The sequence below is a fragment of the Crinia signifera genome, chromosome 2, assembly GCF_055691185.1.
Source record: "Crinia signifera chromosome 2, ASM5569118v1, whole genome shotgun sequence".
NCBI classification, from domain to species: domain Eukaryota; kingdom Metazoa; phylum Chordata; class Amphibia; order Anura; family Myobatrachidae; genus Crinia; species Crinia signifera.
In genome coordinates, this window is record NC_139218.1 from 302,761,409 (window position 1) to 302,776,635 (window position 15,227).

The following is a 15,227-nucleotide window of genomic DNA, read 5'->3' on the forward strand; positions in this document are numbered from 1 at the left end:
ACCAACGTTCTTACCGCCCGAAAGCAAATAAATGCGGTGTTTGGTTGGCAGTGCTCCCAAAAAGTTCAGCAAGACAACTGAAAAAATATTCTTTGTCACGAGGGTGACATAGGCAGAACAAAAAGGGTTTTTGGGGCACACTTTTTAAAATGATAATGAATGGAAAGTATTTAAAATGTAACTTTTAATGAAAAACTACTACTAAAATATCAGTACGTATGAAATAACAGTTCAAATATGAACTCTAAACATGATGCATAACAAGAATAAAGATCACAATTTGAACATTTGGTGGCGAATAATGTTTAAGTACACTGGCGTGAGAAAATACTGGGGAATCCTGTAATGGATTCAATGTACCAGGCAAAATGGCCGCTCACAAACAATATGTTGCATTGGGGTGTACTTGACGCATAACACTATCCCCCTTCGGAAGGATCAATGTGGATAGATAAGGCGGACTGACTTGACTGGGTTCTTAATAGAAGGAGAGAGAACAGAGTGTTAAAGGGTAGATAGCTCCCTTGGCCAAGTGTTTTTCTGCAATCCGGTGTATTACAGTTCCGGGTATTCCCCGTCGGTCACCCCTACGGGTACTGGCCCGGCCAAACACTGCTTAGCTTCTGAGTTCGGTATGAGAATCAGGCGTGCCAGTGAAGTATGACCGTAACCACACCATAGGATGAGAGTATAACCTGGTTGTCAGGAGGCTTATATGTGCTTCTGCTTTTTGCTGAAAAGTAACACCATGTCCTTTGTTGCCGATGGCCTTGCAAAGAGACTAGGTGTACCCCAGCAAATGAGAGGGCAGCGTAGAAGTTATAGGGTAAAGTGTGGGTACCGTGAAACCCCTCTTCTGCTACTCACCATCTATCATTTAGACATCGAATGGTGATTGAGAGTGATAGTGGTGTCACAGGAAACCCAGCGGAGTGAAAAGAGGATGGTAAAGGAATGTACCCAAGTCTCCAAGTAGGAGTAGTGAAATTGGTCTTAGTATTGTAGTCACTAAAGACCAAATTACACCCCAGGGAAGATATTCAATGGGTGACAATGCATGAATCTTTGAATACACATGCAGATGGATATACTGTCACCAATATGAAAAAAGAATATTAATTGGTATATAAATGGTCACAAGATTAATCCGAAGACAATATATGTGCGGTATAATACCATCTGCGTTAATATTGACACTGTGTCAGTGTTGACACGATTGTTGACACTCAGCTCAGACTTCTCAACTTCAACACTCAAAATATGAGTGGGTGTAGTTACCTAAACAAATGATGAAATTACAGTGTCTAAATGTTCACAAGGTTATTGAAGCAAAATACATGCGGGATATAGCAACCCTGGATACTGTAATAGTACCGCATCAGTGTTGACACGGTTGTTGACACCCAAGAAACATTGATTGTACAGGTATATTAGCTGACCTCAGTTGATATAACAAGACCTGAGTTTTGAGCTGCCAATGTATTAGTGTTGACACGGTTGTCGACACTCAGGGAACATGCACGTTATCAAATTAAACAACCATCATTTGTATAGGTAACTACACCCACCTATATAGCAGGAAGGTTGATGTATATGCGCACATGAGTTAGTGGATACATAAGACAATAGATTAATCTCTGTCTTGATATATTCTTTCATCTAAGCATAGACTCTTCCCGGCTTTTTCTTGCCTGTTGTTCTTTCTTTTTCTTACCTGTGGGGATTTTTCAAGTTGCACTTAAGGGTAGAGTGCACCGCTCATCGCCCACCAATACTGAAAAGCAAGTGGGAGAAAGCAGCGTGCACAGACACCCAGGAATGCGACATATCTGCCCTTAATCTGTACACTTTCAGGGTACAAACCTCATTGATTGAGGGTAGACTTCCCTGCAAGGGCATTGCCAACCAGGGAGTCACCCACTCTAACATTGAGGGACTAATATCCTAACTCCTTTCACACCCAAATCTGCAACTGTCACACGGACAGACCCGCTCAATTGTAAGGACTGGTCGAGCCAGCCCGGTAAGAGCAATCAGCAGCAGTCACCGTGGTAACAAACAACCTGCAGGGATGTACTGACACGAGTTTGTCCTACTCTTTATCTCTTATTTCTGGTGTTCTATATACCAATTTTTGGCTATATAAAAAATTACTCTCTCAAGAAAAGCGCATTTACTTTTCTACTTCCTGAACCCCACTTTTGTAAAAAAGGATCACCCCTCTTATTTTTTCAAAAAATAAAGATGAGAGATCAGGCCTGATAAGCATCAAATAAATAAATATTATTGGTGTAAGATAAATACAATCAAATATTTGCGGTCCACTCCATACACTGTGGTACCTCTACCCCCCACTTTTTTTGTGTGATTGGTAGCTCCCAATCAGAACTTTTCTTAGATTGGTAAGCCCCGTACTATTTTAGACCAATTCACAACAATCTTAGAACTCTCAATAAAATAGAGTTCTTAAGAGAAAAAACTCCTTGTATGTTTTATGTATGTTCGTCCTGTTATGTCATTGAGAAAAAAACTTTTTTAATGAATACATGATTAAACGTTAAGTTTTAAATTCAAAGCGTGCCCCCAAAAAAAGAGAGTACTTTCTCTTTTCTCTTGTTTGTATCATATATTACTCTCAGGGGAGCACCTCCACAACATCTACTAGTGCAGTGGCACGTGATAAATTAAAACTGTGGATCATCATATACATTACACATATTGTACTCTAAACTATATGTGGTACTAGTGCACAGGTTATCAGTCCCCATACCCTTTCCCTATTTTGAATTCCTACTGTAGTGTAAATCAGCGTTTAACCAGTGTAGCGTAATGAGATGCACGGACAGCAGTGCCCTTACATAAGTGGAACCTACATTATGGGCGGTATTCAATGAGCCTGATTCGCCAGGTTTTTATGGCGAATTTGTGCTGTTTGGCGAATTTCTGTCAAAAACGGTGAATCACCCTATTCAATGACCACATGGCGAATACATTTGAAGGTTTTTTTCGCCATGATTCACCGAGTAGCAATCGCTATCTTTTTATGGTGAAGTGGAATGTGAACTTTTAAAATAAATACATTTGGTGTAAAAAAATCAGGAATTTTATTCTGAGGAGGGGCATGCTATTTTTATTCATGTGCTGTAAGCACATGAATACATATTTAATTTTAAAAATAATTTTTTTTAATTTTTTTTTTACACAGCATCCAGCAGGTGGCGCCAGAGCGGAGCCGCTCATTACATATTCATATATTCACTGCACGATCATTACGATCCTGTGTAGTGAATATACGCTCGCCTGCTGGCACCCCCGGGGGGGCAGCCTGTGCTGCCTGGCACCCGGGGAGCACACCTAACCCCCCACAAAGGTCTGGGCTAGGCAGAGAGACTACCATCTCTCTGCCTGGCACCGTCCTGAGGCTCCCTGCGGCAATCGCCGCAGGAGCTCATATTCGCCAGTCAGGGGCTCGCTGCCCCTGACTCGTTGAATACCGGAGCCCGCCGGCTCCGGAACATGGCGAATGTGCAGCGAATCCAAAAAAGGATTCGCTGCACCTCGCAGGTATTCACATTGAATACCGCCCTATGTCTCTGCTGCTCAGCGCGATGTTTGCCTAGAATGGGACATACAAGTATCTCACATGCACGCTTGCCCTATTCTCAGTGAAAGTACTGTATACTTACTCACTTATCCCCACAGCCTACTATGGATAGCGCAATGAGATGCATGTCTACGCAATAGTATTTTCTGGAAAAACAGTGTCTATCTAGCAAACTGAACATGTAGTTCTTGCACTATAATGCATTTCAATGGACACTTCACACACATGCATTCGCTATAGCATTGCATTAGACATCTCATGCATGTGCAGTAGTGATTTTTAAAATAGACATCTGGTGGATGATCACTGGTATTGCACTCACCACAACCACACACATTGAACTGCCCTGCCACTAGGCGTGCTGTGGCGAGTTGGCGGATGGGTGAGGCTCCAGCTGTAGTGCATACATATTCTGCAGTGCTTTATAGAGACAATTTGGCAATTCATATCAGTTGCTGCCCAAGCTGAGTTTACAATTTATATTCCCAACAAAATGTGCTGCCCACATATTCACAGAGTTTGGAGCCAAATTAACCGACCCTTATATTTTGGATCGTCAAAGGAAACCGGAGTATGGGGACACTATGCAAAGTTAGGACCATGATACAAAATGAACCCACAATTTCAGTGCTGTGAGGTTACCCTTTACACCATCTGTGCTGCCCATATATGTGCAGAGGGCAAGTCTTTTGTGTTAATTACCAAGTTAGTAGTATAGTGCACACACATTATGCAACACTTTACATTCATACACCCAGACCACGAAACAGATTTTAAATTTCCCTTCTCCATTAACTACTCGTCAGAAAGGTGTCCCTGGCATTTCTTTTCCAATAATGTACACACATAAAAAAACCATGATGAAAGTAATTGACATTTTACTTGCAGTGTAGATCCCAGGTGAAGTAGTTCTAATCTGTAGAATAGAGTTTGAATTCCATTAAATATTCATTAAAATCTATCAGGCAGAGTATTACTCACACAGGTGTGTTGGTCAATAATAGATTTGGGGAAAAACATCTACAAATTGACTGGTAAATCTAATCCCACAATGAATACAGCGGACCTTGGCCAAAACCGGATTCTATATTTTGAACTGCTGAAGTTACAATAACAGTTTGTCCTCTGAAATTGTGGTGCTAATCAATTACTTGAACAAGTCAGTTTTTGATTAGATCAATTATCAAAAGCTCAAGCAATTGTCATAACACAAAATGCATTATTCAGTGTTATCCTGAATTTCCACTGATGTTCTGTAAATCCCTTTTGGACCTATCTGCTGCCTATGACACTGTGGATCACCCTCTCCTCCTCCACACACTCCAAAACATTGGCCTCTCTGGCACGGTCTTCAACTGGTTTTCCTCTTACCTCTCCAACCGTTCCTTCTCGGTCTCTGCCTCCACCTCACCACCTTCCATCCTTCCTGTCGGAGTCCCTTGGAGTTCCGTCCTTGGCTGCCTTCTGTTCTCCCTGTACACCTCCTCTCTGGGTGCACTCATTAACTCCTTTGGCATCCAAAATCACCTCTATGCTGATGACACCCAAATCTACATCTCCTCTCCTGATCTGTCCCCCACTGTTCTCTCTCAGGTTTCCAACTGCCTCTCTGCCAACTCCTCCTGGATGTCTGAGCGATTTCTGAAGCTGAATATGGACAAAACCGAACATATTATATTATATTATCTTTCCGCCACCCAGAGCTATGCCCCCTACTAATATCTCTAACACTGTTAACAACACCATCATCCCCCAACTCCGCTGCCTGGGTGTCACTCTCGACTCCTCCCTCTCCTTTGCACCCCACATCCAAGCCCTGGCCCATTCTTGCCGGTTCCAGTTACGCAACATTGCTCGAATCAGGCCTTTTCTCTCACAGACTGCAACTAAGCTTATCCTCCACTCACTGGTCATCTCATGGCTCGACTACTGCAATGTTCTCCTCACTGGCCTCGCTCGATCCCAACTGGCTCCTCTCCAATCTGTCCTCAACTCTGCAGCCAGGCTTATCTTCCTCTCCCGCTGCTCTAATTCTGCCACTCCCCTTCGACAAAATCTGCACTGGCTCCGATTGCCCTACAGAATCCTCTTCAAAAACCTCACAGGGCTATCTCTAATTCCATTGCTCCATATATCTCTAACCTCATCTCCATTCATACACCCTTCCGCCCTCTACGGTCGGCCGACTACTGTCGTCTCTCCTCCACCCTGAACATTGCTTCCCACGCTAGAGTACAGGACTTTGCCCGTGCTGCACCCCTTCAGTGGAACGCACTCCTTCGCTCCATTAGACTCTCCCTGACCTTGCAAAGCTTCAAATGGGCACTAAAAACTCACCTATTCATCAAAGCGTACCCTTCCGCTGCATAAACTAGTCCTGCATAAACTAGCTGGTTCTCCAACACCTTGCCTGTTTACATCCTGCTATCTAGCCACCACCCACTTGCTTTCACCTCTTGTAATCTGTCTGTCTCCCCTTCCTACTAGATTGTAAGCTCCTCCGAGCAGGGCCCTCTTCCCTCCTCTTGTCAAAGCCCTTTTCTCTTCACTTTTCACTCACAGCTCTCCTATACTCAAACATTCAGTGTCCATCTTCGTCCGCATACTCATCTCCATCACTGGCCTCGAGCCTCATATACAATGTTGATTGAGTCCTCACTACTTATATTTAAGCTGTAATGTGTATTGAACTGTGGCGCTCTTTATTTGTAATCTATTTTTGTTATTTATTCAATGTTATGCCAAGTTTTTGTCTCCCTGTACTGTTCCTTTGTACGGCGCTGCAAAACACTTGTGGCGCCTTATAAATAAAGTTATAATAATAATAATCCCTTCTTTGCAGATGGCTTTTCATGTAACAAGGACCCATTCATACATTTTTGCGATCTCTTGGTTAAACCACAGCTGAATTATTTTGTGTGAAATGTACAATTACCATATTTTGCACTTTTGCATTAATATTTCCATAGTGTAGTCAGTAAGTGAAAGCATAAAATGTGGTCTGGCAATCATCTAGTTTTCTCTAAAGCACAGTAATGCAAATTACAGTACCTGTATAGTACATACAGTAAGGTCAAAGTTACACTGCTCACAAATAAAAGTCATTTGAAATGTCATTAACTCAGTTATTACTTTCTTTTAACCAGGACTAAACTACAGAAGTTCAGTAATGGTTGCTAACAAGTTTCGCAGATCTAACGGGCTTGAACAAGGAGAAGTAACTGAGAGCAGAGAATCGATTTCCACAGCAGAGCTGCCTGCAAAGCTACAGGTGAAGGATGAACATATTAAGAAAGAGAAACAACCTTAAAAATGTTTACATTTATTGGACCTTTGTGCAAAACCTCAAAATGATTTCCTGTATGTACTTTCAGTGTGCACACTGCATAAAATAATGTAAATAAATGTTTGCTGTTTATGTACTGTGCGATTAAGTCTGTATAGGAACGTATACTTTTGGTTTTACTATGGTGAAAATAAGGGCTGCATGCATTCTGGAGGCGATTACTGAGGATGTGACAACCATAATAGATCCACCACGGCGCTGTATTATTCATTGTATTCTTACAGAGGTTCACATAAGTCATAAATAAGACAAATTACAGGCTTTTCAGTGTAAAGAAGAAAGATGTTCTAAAGTGAACTGTGCACAATCCCAAGCAAACAGTTGTTGTACAAAGTAATTATGTTGGAAGCATGAGATTTAAAGAAAGCAAAGCAATTAATTACAGTATATGCCAGTTCCAAACAATTCATCTAATTACTTTATACTTATGCCAATAAATAAGTAAGTGTTATTTTTGCAGGAGCAGACCGTGACCTGCAGAACTATTTGTACTGGCTACTATAATTTTATACAGCCTTTCTTTTTTGTTCCTTCAATGTCAACAACAAGTACAAAATACACTGCAATACTTTTACTGGAGAGAACGTATGCAATTACAGAAGGAAAAAGAGTGTGTGTGTGTGTGTGTGGGGGGGGTTTCCATATAGATGGAGTCAGTTCTACTTTAAATAAGCAGAATTATTTTTGGTGCCTCAAACATTTCTCACATTCTTTGTCCACAATTATGGATAGCCTACCACTGATATCTGCGAACCCATCACACGCCTCATGTTTCTCCTGCCCTAAAGCGCAAGGGTTATATTTACAGAGGAGCAGTTTCTTCATTGGTGGCATGGATTAAATGCAATAGGTATAAATATTAAACAACCCTGGTTTCATATGTTTTGCTGTTTTAAAACTATGGGCCATGCCTACTGGCGCATTGTACCAATGCTCCAAACTAGCATCAGTTTTTTCACTGGCAATGATTAGTCCATATGCAATATGTATAGCATGTCTACTAAAAGGAACTTGCAATAGCAGATCTCAGGTTATACTGTATATGCGAAAATCCACCCCAATATAGATGCTCAGGATATCAGATGTGACAGATAAGCTCTATGACTACAGTATATACAGATACAAGACCACACATGTATACACCAAGGGGGGTATTCAATACAGAATCCGGATGTTGGGATGTTCCTAACAGGAAGGTCAGGGCCGTTTTTGACCCGTTCTGACTGTAATGTGACAGTCTGTATTCAATGTTCCGACTACTGAGTGTTGGAATGGCCGCGTTTTATCGGAAGCAGACATCGGCGTAAATTCTACAATTAGCCTCCATTTCCGATAATTCAGATTGAATACCCCCCTGAATCCTTTAGAGTACACATTAAATGTACATTTTCTGTGGGTTGGTGAATGCTCTGGAAGATGTAGGTTCTGCAACCAATCATGGCTTCTGCCTCCACTTTAATGCAAGTACTGTACTACTAATTTATATTTTACAGGGATCATGAAAGTGAGGGGGTCACTGGTCACTTAGGTCTGTCTGAATCTTTATTCCACTGATCAGAAAAGTACTCTCCTGCACAGGGGTATAATAGTTGGCTGGAATAGTTGCTGTGCTGGTGGCTGTCCCAGCTGTAACAATAGCAAAATCAGATGCAAACAGGGGAAATGCAGGTGCTGTGCTACTGGTAATACCAAATAAAGGATTCAAGGGATAAAATGCTAATCCAATATAGATTATTTAAACAAATGCATAATCCAAATTACTGTACATGTTCCTAAAACCAACCTTCAACTGAGAAACTTCCCATTTTAGACTCCAGAAAGTCAAAGAGAGTACTTGGTGCAGAAGGTCTGGCACCTGCTAGTGCATCATCCTCTTCCACACGTGTTCTTCCACGACCTCTCCCTTTACCTGAAATCAGGTGACATACCACAGTCTTAGTGAGTTTTAAAGGATCAATTGTTTAAACTGCATTTTAATGAACAGAGGTGAAGAGCCCAGCCTTTCAGAGCTTCCCCAATTTTTTTTGATCATCAAACTTTATGTTTTCTCCAAATCAATTTAAGTTACAGCAGGCCCTCCAACAGGGCAAAATATCCTTACAATGGTGTCAAGAAGTTGGACATAAGTAGTGTTCAACCACCACGGAACCGAAAATATAGGTATTCTAGGTGAAGTCATTTACCATGACTTACTGTAGATCGGCTCTGCCATCTCACAGCATACTGCCAAGCAGCTGCCACAAATAAGGTAATAGTTTAAATGTGCCAAACGGTATACTGTACGTTGAGAGGGGGAATATGTAACAGATACTATTCACTATTTTATTATAGTTAAGGAAAACAGGTTGCACATTTCTCTCTTCTGTAAACAAACTTTTTTTTCTCCTTTTAAAGTTTAGCTGAACTTTAAAAAGGTTGTGAGAGTGGTATGCTATACACAGCGCGTCAGCAATGGCTGCTACCTGTTATTATGAGTTTTGCTTATTACTTCCTTCATTCACTTTTATTAGGCAAGATTAGCAATGTAACAAACAGCCAAATAGAATGATTATACCGGTCAACAACAAAAAAATATACTATTTTATGTCTTTATTTTAACAACTATTTTCTGATGTATCGAAAAAGAACCAAAGTTTAAAAACTTTGTTTTTGTCCCTTTTACAATGATCGCTAAATATTAAATTGTTTCAAAGACCATATAAGGAGAAGCGGGTTTTAGTAAGTAAAAGAGGTTTGTTTTATTTGCACATACAATAAAAGGTATGAAAATCTGTAATTTCATTCTGATAGCTATATAAGCAAACTTTTTTCAGGTAAAACAATTTTTTCGTTAATTAGCATTGTGGAAGAAATAAAAATCAGATGCAGAACCCAGACTCAAAATTTGTGTTGACCGGTGTTCTACGCATGAGACATTACTGTGTTTATGCCTAAACCTGGGTACACATTAGACGATTATGTTTTTTTGCATATTAATGCAAATATTTATTTTCATTTTAAATACATTTTTATTAATTTCCAGATATGTATATCCACATGCTTACAAAGATTTGATATCATAAAATAAGAAAATTCATTTATTACACTACATTTATCGCATAATACACATACTTAAACTATACTGACATTAACATATAATTTCAAACATTACTTAAAGAAAAAGGAGGGGGAAATACAAATATTTTTTCCTGTTTCATGTCCTTTTACCTATTACTCTATTGTTTATTTGTCTCATTTTACTTTGCTCATGTATTACCTATTCTTTCTTTTATTTCTTTCCCACTATTTTCTATTCAATGAGCCTACTCGTTTTTTTTTCCGAATACTTTATGTATTTCTGCTTGTTGAAGTTGTGTTAATGATTCTATATATGGTTCCAATTTCCTATAACATTTTGTTGTACTTATTTCTGTTACTGGAAAGGAGGAAAATCTATCAAAATAAAGTGTTTTCAGAAGAAAATTATGCACTTCTGATATTGTTGGTACTGTCGAGTTTATCCAGTGATTTAGTATTATTTTCTTTGCTACTGTTACCAGCACTGTCAAAAAAGGGATCAGCTTGTTTCTTTTATGCCTGGTTAGAGTTGTCCAATTCTAGTGAAATTTCAATGTGAAAGGTATATTTAATATAATCCTTTATTTTATTCCAAAAATGCTGTATTTTCCAAAAACAATGCAAATATTTAGTCAGTCAATCATGTAGTTGCAAAATAGTCAAGTGAGTTCAGGAAAGAATGTATACAAGATACTTTGGCACAGATATACTAAGCTTTGGAGAGTGATCAAGTGGAGAGAAAATACAGGTTGAGTATCGTGGTTCCGAGCATTTCGGATAAGCGATTTTTACGGATTTTGGAATATTTTTTTTTTTTTTTTTAATTTTTACCTGGTCCACCTTTCGGTGCCCCGATGGTGTACTGACATCCACGGTGTCCCCTGGCATTCGCGGTGGCCTTCGGCATCCTCTTCGGCTGTATCTCTGGTCCCAGGGCCCATGCGCGAATCCTCCGGTGACGTAACCGGCACGTCCGCGCATCCAACAAGGCACCCCTGGGACCGAAGATACCGATGTAGAGGATGCCGAAGGCCGCTGTGGACACCGGGTGATGAGGTAAGTATGAAAAAAGGGGCTGTGGGGGAAAAAAAAAACACAAAACCCCTGAAATATTCTGAAAAACCACAGTTTTCGGAATATTTCGGTTTTGGAATATACGTATATGGGAGACTCGACCTGTATATGTGCAAATTTGAGGAGACATGGGATCTAAAACTAAAGTAACAAAAGAATGGTGTTTAACTATATAAATGCCAATGTTAATCAGTTTATTATAACAGCCAGACTAATGTACCATGGTGCATAATGACTTATTTGCAAAACCGACAGTATTCAGACAATAAGCATTCATACCAATCAATGCAAAATACCATATAAAATATACCTCGCATCGGCGGGCCTTGAGGAGGCTTAGGTTTGCTTCCAGCTAGTAGGAAATTTAAAGCTGCCTCAAAATTGTTGCTGTAGTCCATAAGTGCCTGCCTGGCTGCCTCTTTACTGAAGCCCATCTCTGTAATGTCTCTCAGTGCCCTCTCGTCAACCTGTAATAAAGTGATTGCATACAGTAAATGGAACTTAATAACAAGGTGTGTAGGATATCATATCCCAGTAAACAATCTCACATTGACTGCAATCATATATTCCCAGCTCATTTCTTAAAGAGCTGGGTCATTTTCAGACCCCTAAGTTGTTTAGTAGTTGAACAAATTCCCAATGATACAGGATCATTTCTATAATGTGATGATTCAATGATAATCTAGGACAATGGGAAGAAAAAGTAGAGAGAACAACATTTGTTCAAAACACTTTAGCATTCAGGCATATAAAGAGCTCTAAATGCTGCTTCAGTAGAGAGAAGTAATCTTTTTTTTGTCAACACATGAAAATATATCAAATTAATAGGTATGGGACAAGGAAATAAGAATCGAAGATTTACCATTGCTCCTAAATATGTGCACATTATAGGGGAAATGCTATATTGATCTTGCAGTTTTCTCAACAGTATTTTTCCGCTTACTAAAATACCACTTATTTAGTTGGTTACGACATGGGCAATTTTTAAAAGTAATTAGATTATTGAGTGATAAATGATATGCGACATCATAAAAAGCTAAGGGGATCAAATAAATTAAGAATTTTGTTTAGGTCCGCCACAGAACAATATCTATTCCAGAAATGGAACGCTTAAGAATTACATGACATTTTGTTAGCATGGCCAATCGAAACATCATTACAGGACTAGAAACCTCTAGATTGATTACCTTGTTAAAAAAATAATTACTTCATAATGCAATGTTGTTAGGCATTTCAGCATTTAATTATTAGCTATGCAGTTCATGAGATGAAAAAAAAAGTAACATTGCTTTTATGTCCACAGCTCATTATGTATTAACGAAAGTCAACAGGCAACTCAGGGAGTCCTTACCTGAATCACCCAGGTATGACTTATGAAGTTAAGGTTAATATAAGATTGAATGTAATCGGAGTGGCCAAACTCAATATTAGGGGTATCCAGCTACAGTCCACCAGAACTACCAATGTTAATGTTTACCATGACTCATTATAGAATCACAAGTGAAGTATTTAGCCCCACCTGTGGATCTTTCAAAATGTGTCAGCCAGTGACGAGCGCACCTGTGTACCTGCGAGGTGAGCTGGAAAACGTGAACTGTTGCTAGTTCTCGAGGACTGAAGTTGGCTACCCAACAATATCATAAAGTCACTGAACTAAGCAATTAAGTAGATAAACAAGGAATCCAATAAAGAATAAAAAAAAAGCAAAACTGGATATTAATGGATGCTTAAATATTTGCATAACTGTAGTCCAGAGATTGCAAAAAAGGGGAGGGATTTTAATTTTCCATGAATAAAATGCATTTAAATAAGTGTTCTATATTGATTTTGTGTACTCCCAGTGAATGTGTTAAAACTTAAAAGCCCTCTATGGAATGTGGATGGTTCCATTGTATACTTTTATTGTATGCTCCCATACAATATTGTACATGTTTTTATTATTATGACTATTTTATAACCTTAAATACTGATGGTATAATAATGAAAATGACCCCTATTGAATGAGACCATCCTGAATGTTTGAAGTACAGTATCATCCCAATATGCGGTTTAAATTTTTTTTTTCTTAAGTGCAAATTTTTAATTGGACAAGCAAAAGTTAGTACAAGTAACAATATTGAATTATCAACATCAGATAAGTATAATGAATGTAGTGGTAAAATGTACATATCGATAACATATGTGATTAAGAAAGGTTGAATGATAGATGTGAATCAATTTGTGCATGAACATGTATGAAAGAATGCAGAGCAATAAAAACAATCAATGTAAATTTTATAAATTGTTATGCTTAGGGATCAAAGTTATCCAATGTGTATTTTTTAAAACCTTGTGAAATTAGTTATTAAAGAAGTAAATTTAAAGATGAATGAATTTTCTCGTATGTTTGTTCATCATTGTAAACCGTTGTTGGAATTGGTTTACTTTTTTTTACTTAAAAAGTAAAGTTGTGTTTATTGAGAAAAAAGAAAAAAACATGAAATAGATTAAAGTGATAGATGAAAAATAAAGTAGAGAATGAAGGGGGGGCATTCCAAACCCGAGGTTAGACGAACGTGATAATTTCATTTTTGCATATCGTTGCAAAATATAAGTGTAAAAGATATCGTTTCTATGTAGACAGTATCCATTTAGGTCTTCCTTTGTACAGCAGAGATAACTATTTGGCGTATTATGTCTGGAGACTGTATACATAATTATCCGATGTATTATGAAATGTTTGTAGACATTGTCCTTTTAAAAGAGAGGCCTCTATCCATGCCATTTAAATAAATGTAAATGTCTATGCAGCTTTTCCTGGTTCAGTATACATTCATTTAATATAGTGATTGGCATTAAAAACGGCATTACACTTCCTTATTTGCGTTTCAACATAAGAAATTGACCCTTGTCACATGATCTATCACATCATTATGGGCCAGATTCTCTAAGCTTCAAAAGTAATAAAATGGAGAGTGATAAACAGCCAGCCAATCAGCTCCTGCCTGACATTTTTCAAACGCAGTCTGTAACATGGCAGGTAGGAGCTGATTGGCTGGCTGTTTATCACTCTCCATTTTATCACTTTTGAAGCTTAGAGAATCTGGCCCAATGTCTGCAACCCAGCAGCAAACCGACTTCCGGAGCTGTGCGAGCATGCGCTCTGGTCACCGGAAGTCCGCGTCATCAATAGGGACATGCAGGTGATAGTGACAGACTTCCGCCACCTGAGAATTTGCCGCTTTATTCCCTTTGGAGCATCTATACCCTTAGACAACAGCCTTAAACTAGTGAGGACTCGCTGGATGCCATACAAGCCCCCAATTGGGACGACATACCTCCAACGGCACCAAGTGGATTCGTTTTATTTGACTCCACCTAGAAGCTTTCAATCATTCCAGTGCAGGTCACACCACCATCTATTTCCCGCATGGGTCCCGAATCCTGTATTTATTTATCTTTCTTTCTGTAAACCCATATGTGTATTATTGAATTGCCCCTTATTAAGTATTTGTCTATTAAATGTTTAAATGTTTTAGAGTGCTGTTTTTCTTGCTTTCGGTGTATGGAATGTGGATGGATGCAAGTGGGTAGTCCTACCATTAAGGTCTCTTTCTTTATTGGGTCATAGTTCTGAATTTTGGATTGGAAGGATTGTTCCATCTGACATTGTTGTGCAATAGTAATGGTTGAAATGAACAGATTAACAGTGACTTATTCAAAGGAGTGCCACCATATCTTCTATTAAGCTTATGGGGCCATACACACAGTTTGATTCAGTGACCACATCGATACCGATTCAAAGCAAAAATAGACATGAATGCCAAGTCTATTTCTGCTTTCAATCCCAGTGCCATTGGGCCATGCACTGGGATTGAATCTGGATGGAATGCAGTTAACACTGTTCGATTTCAATTCGATTTTGCTTCTAGAAGCAAAATTTTATCGAAAACATGTCAAAATCAAACAGTGTGTTCGCCCCATTACATAGAGTTAGAAATAATAAGTTTAATACTGTACATACAGTAAAAGTGAATTGCTACATGAGTAACCCCCCTTTACCAGGACAGATCCACACTTACTTTCCCTTGGGTCACTAAATTTCTTTACGGTCACAAATGTACCCACCCTTTAAATCACTTATCTTCAACCTGTGGCCCTCCAGAT

At 39.1% G+C, this 15,227-nt stretch overlaps 1 protein-coding gene across 1 annotated transcript in view; it reads right to left on the reverse strand.

Annotated features, from left to right (window-relative positions):
* The window catches only part of TDRD3 (tudor domain containing 3), a 240,430-nt gene that overhangs the window by 41,133 nt on the left and 184,070 nt on the right, over positions 1 to 15,227 (reverse strand). The window contains exons 9-10 of the mRNA XM_083168890.1: positions 11,392 to 11,548; positions 8,734 to 8,859 (exon numbers count right to left, since the gene is read on the reverse strand). Of these exons, the coding sequence (XP_083025016.1) occupies positions 8,734 to 8,859; positions 11,392 to 11,548 (283 nt within the window). The remainder of the gene's footprint in view (positions 1 to 8,733; positions 8,860 to 11,391; positions 11,549 to 15,227) is intronic.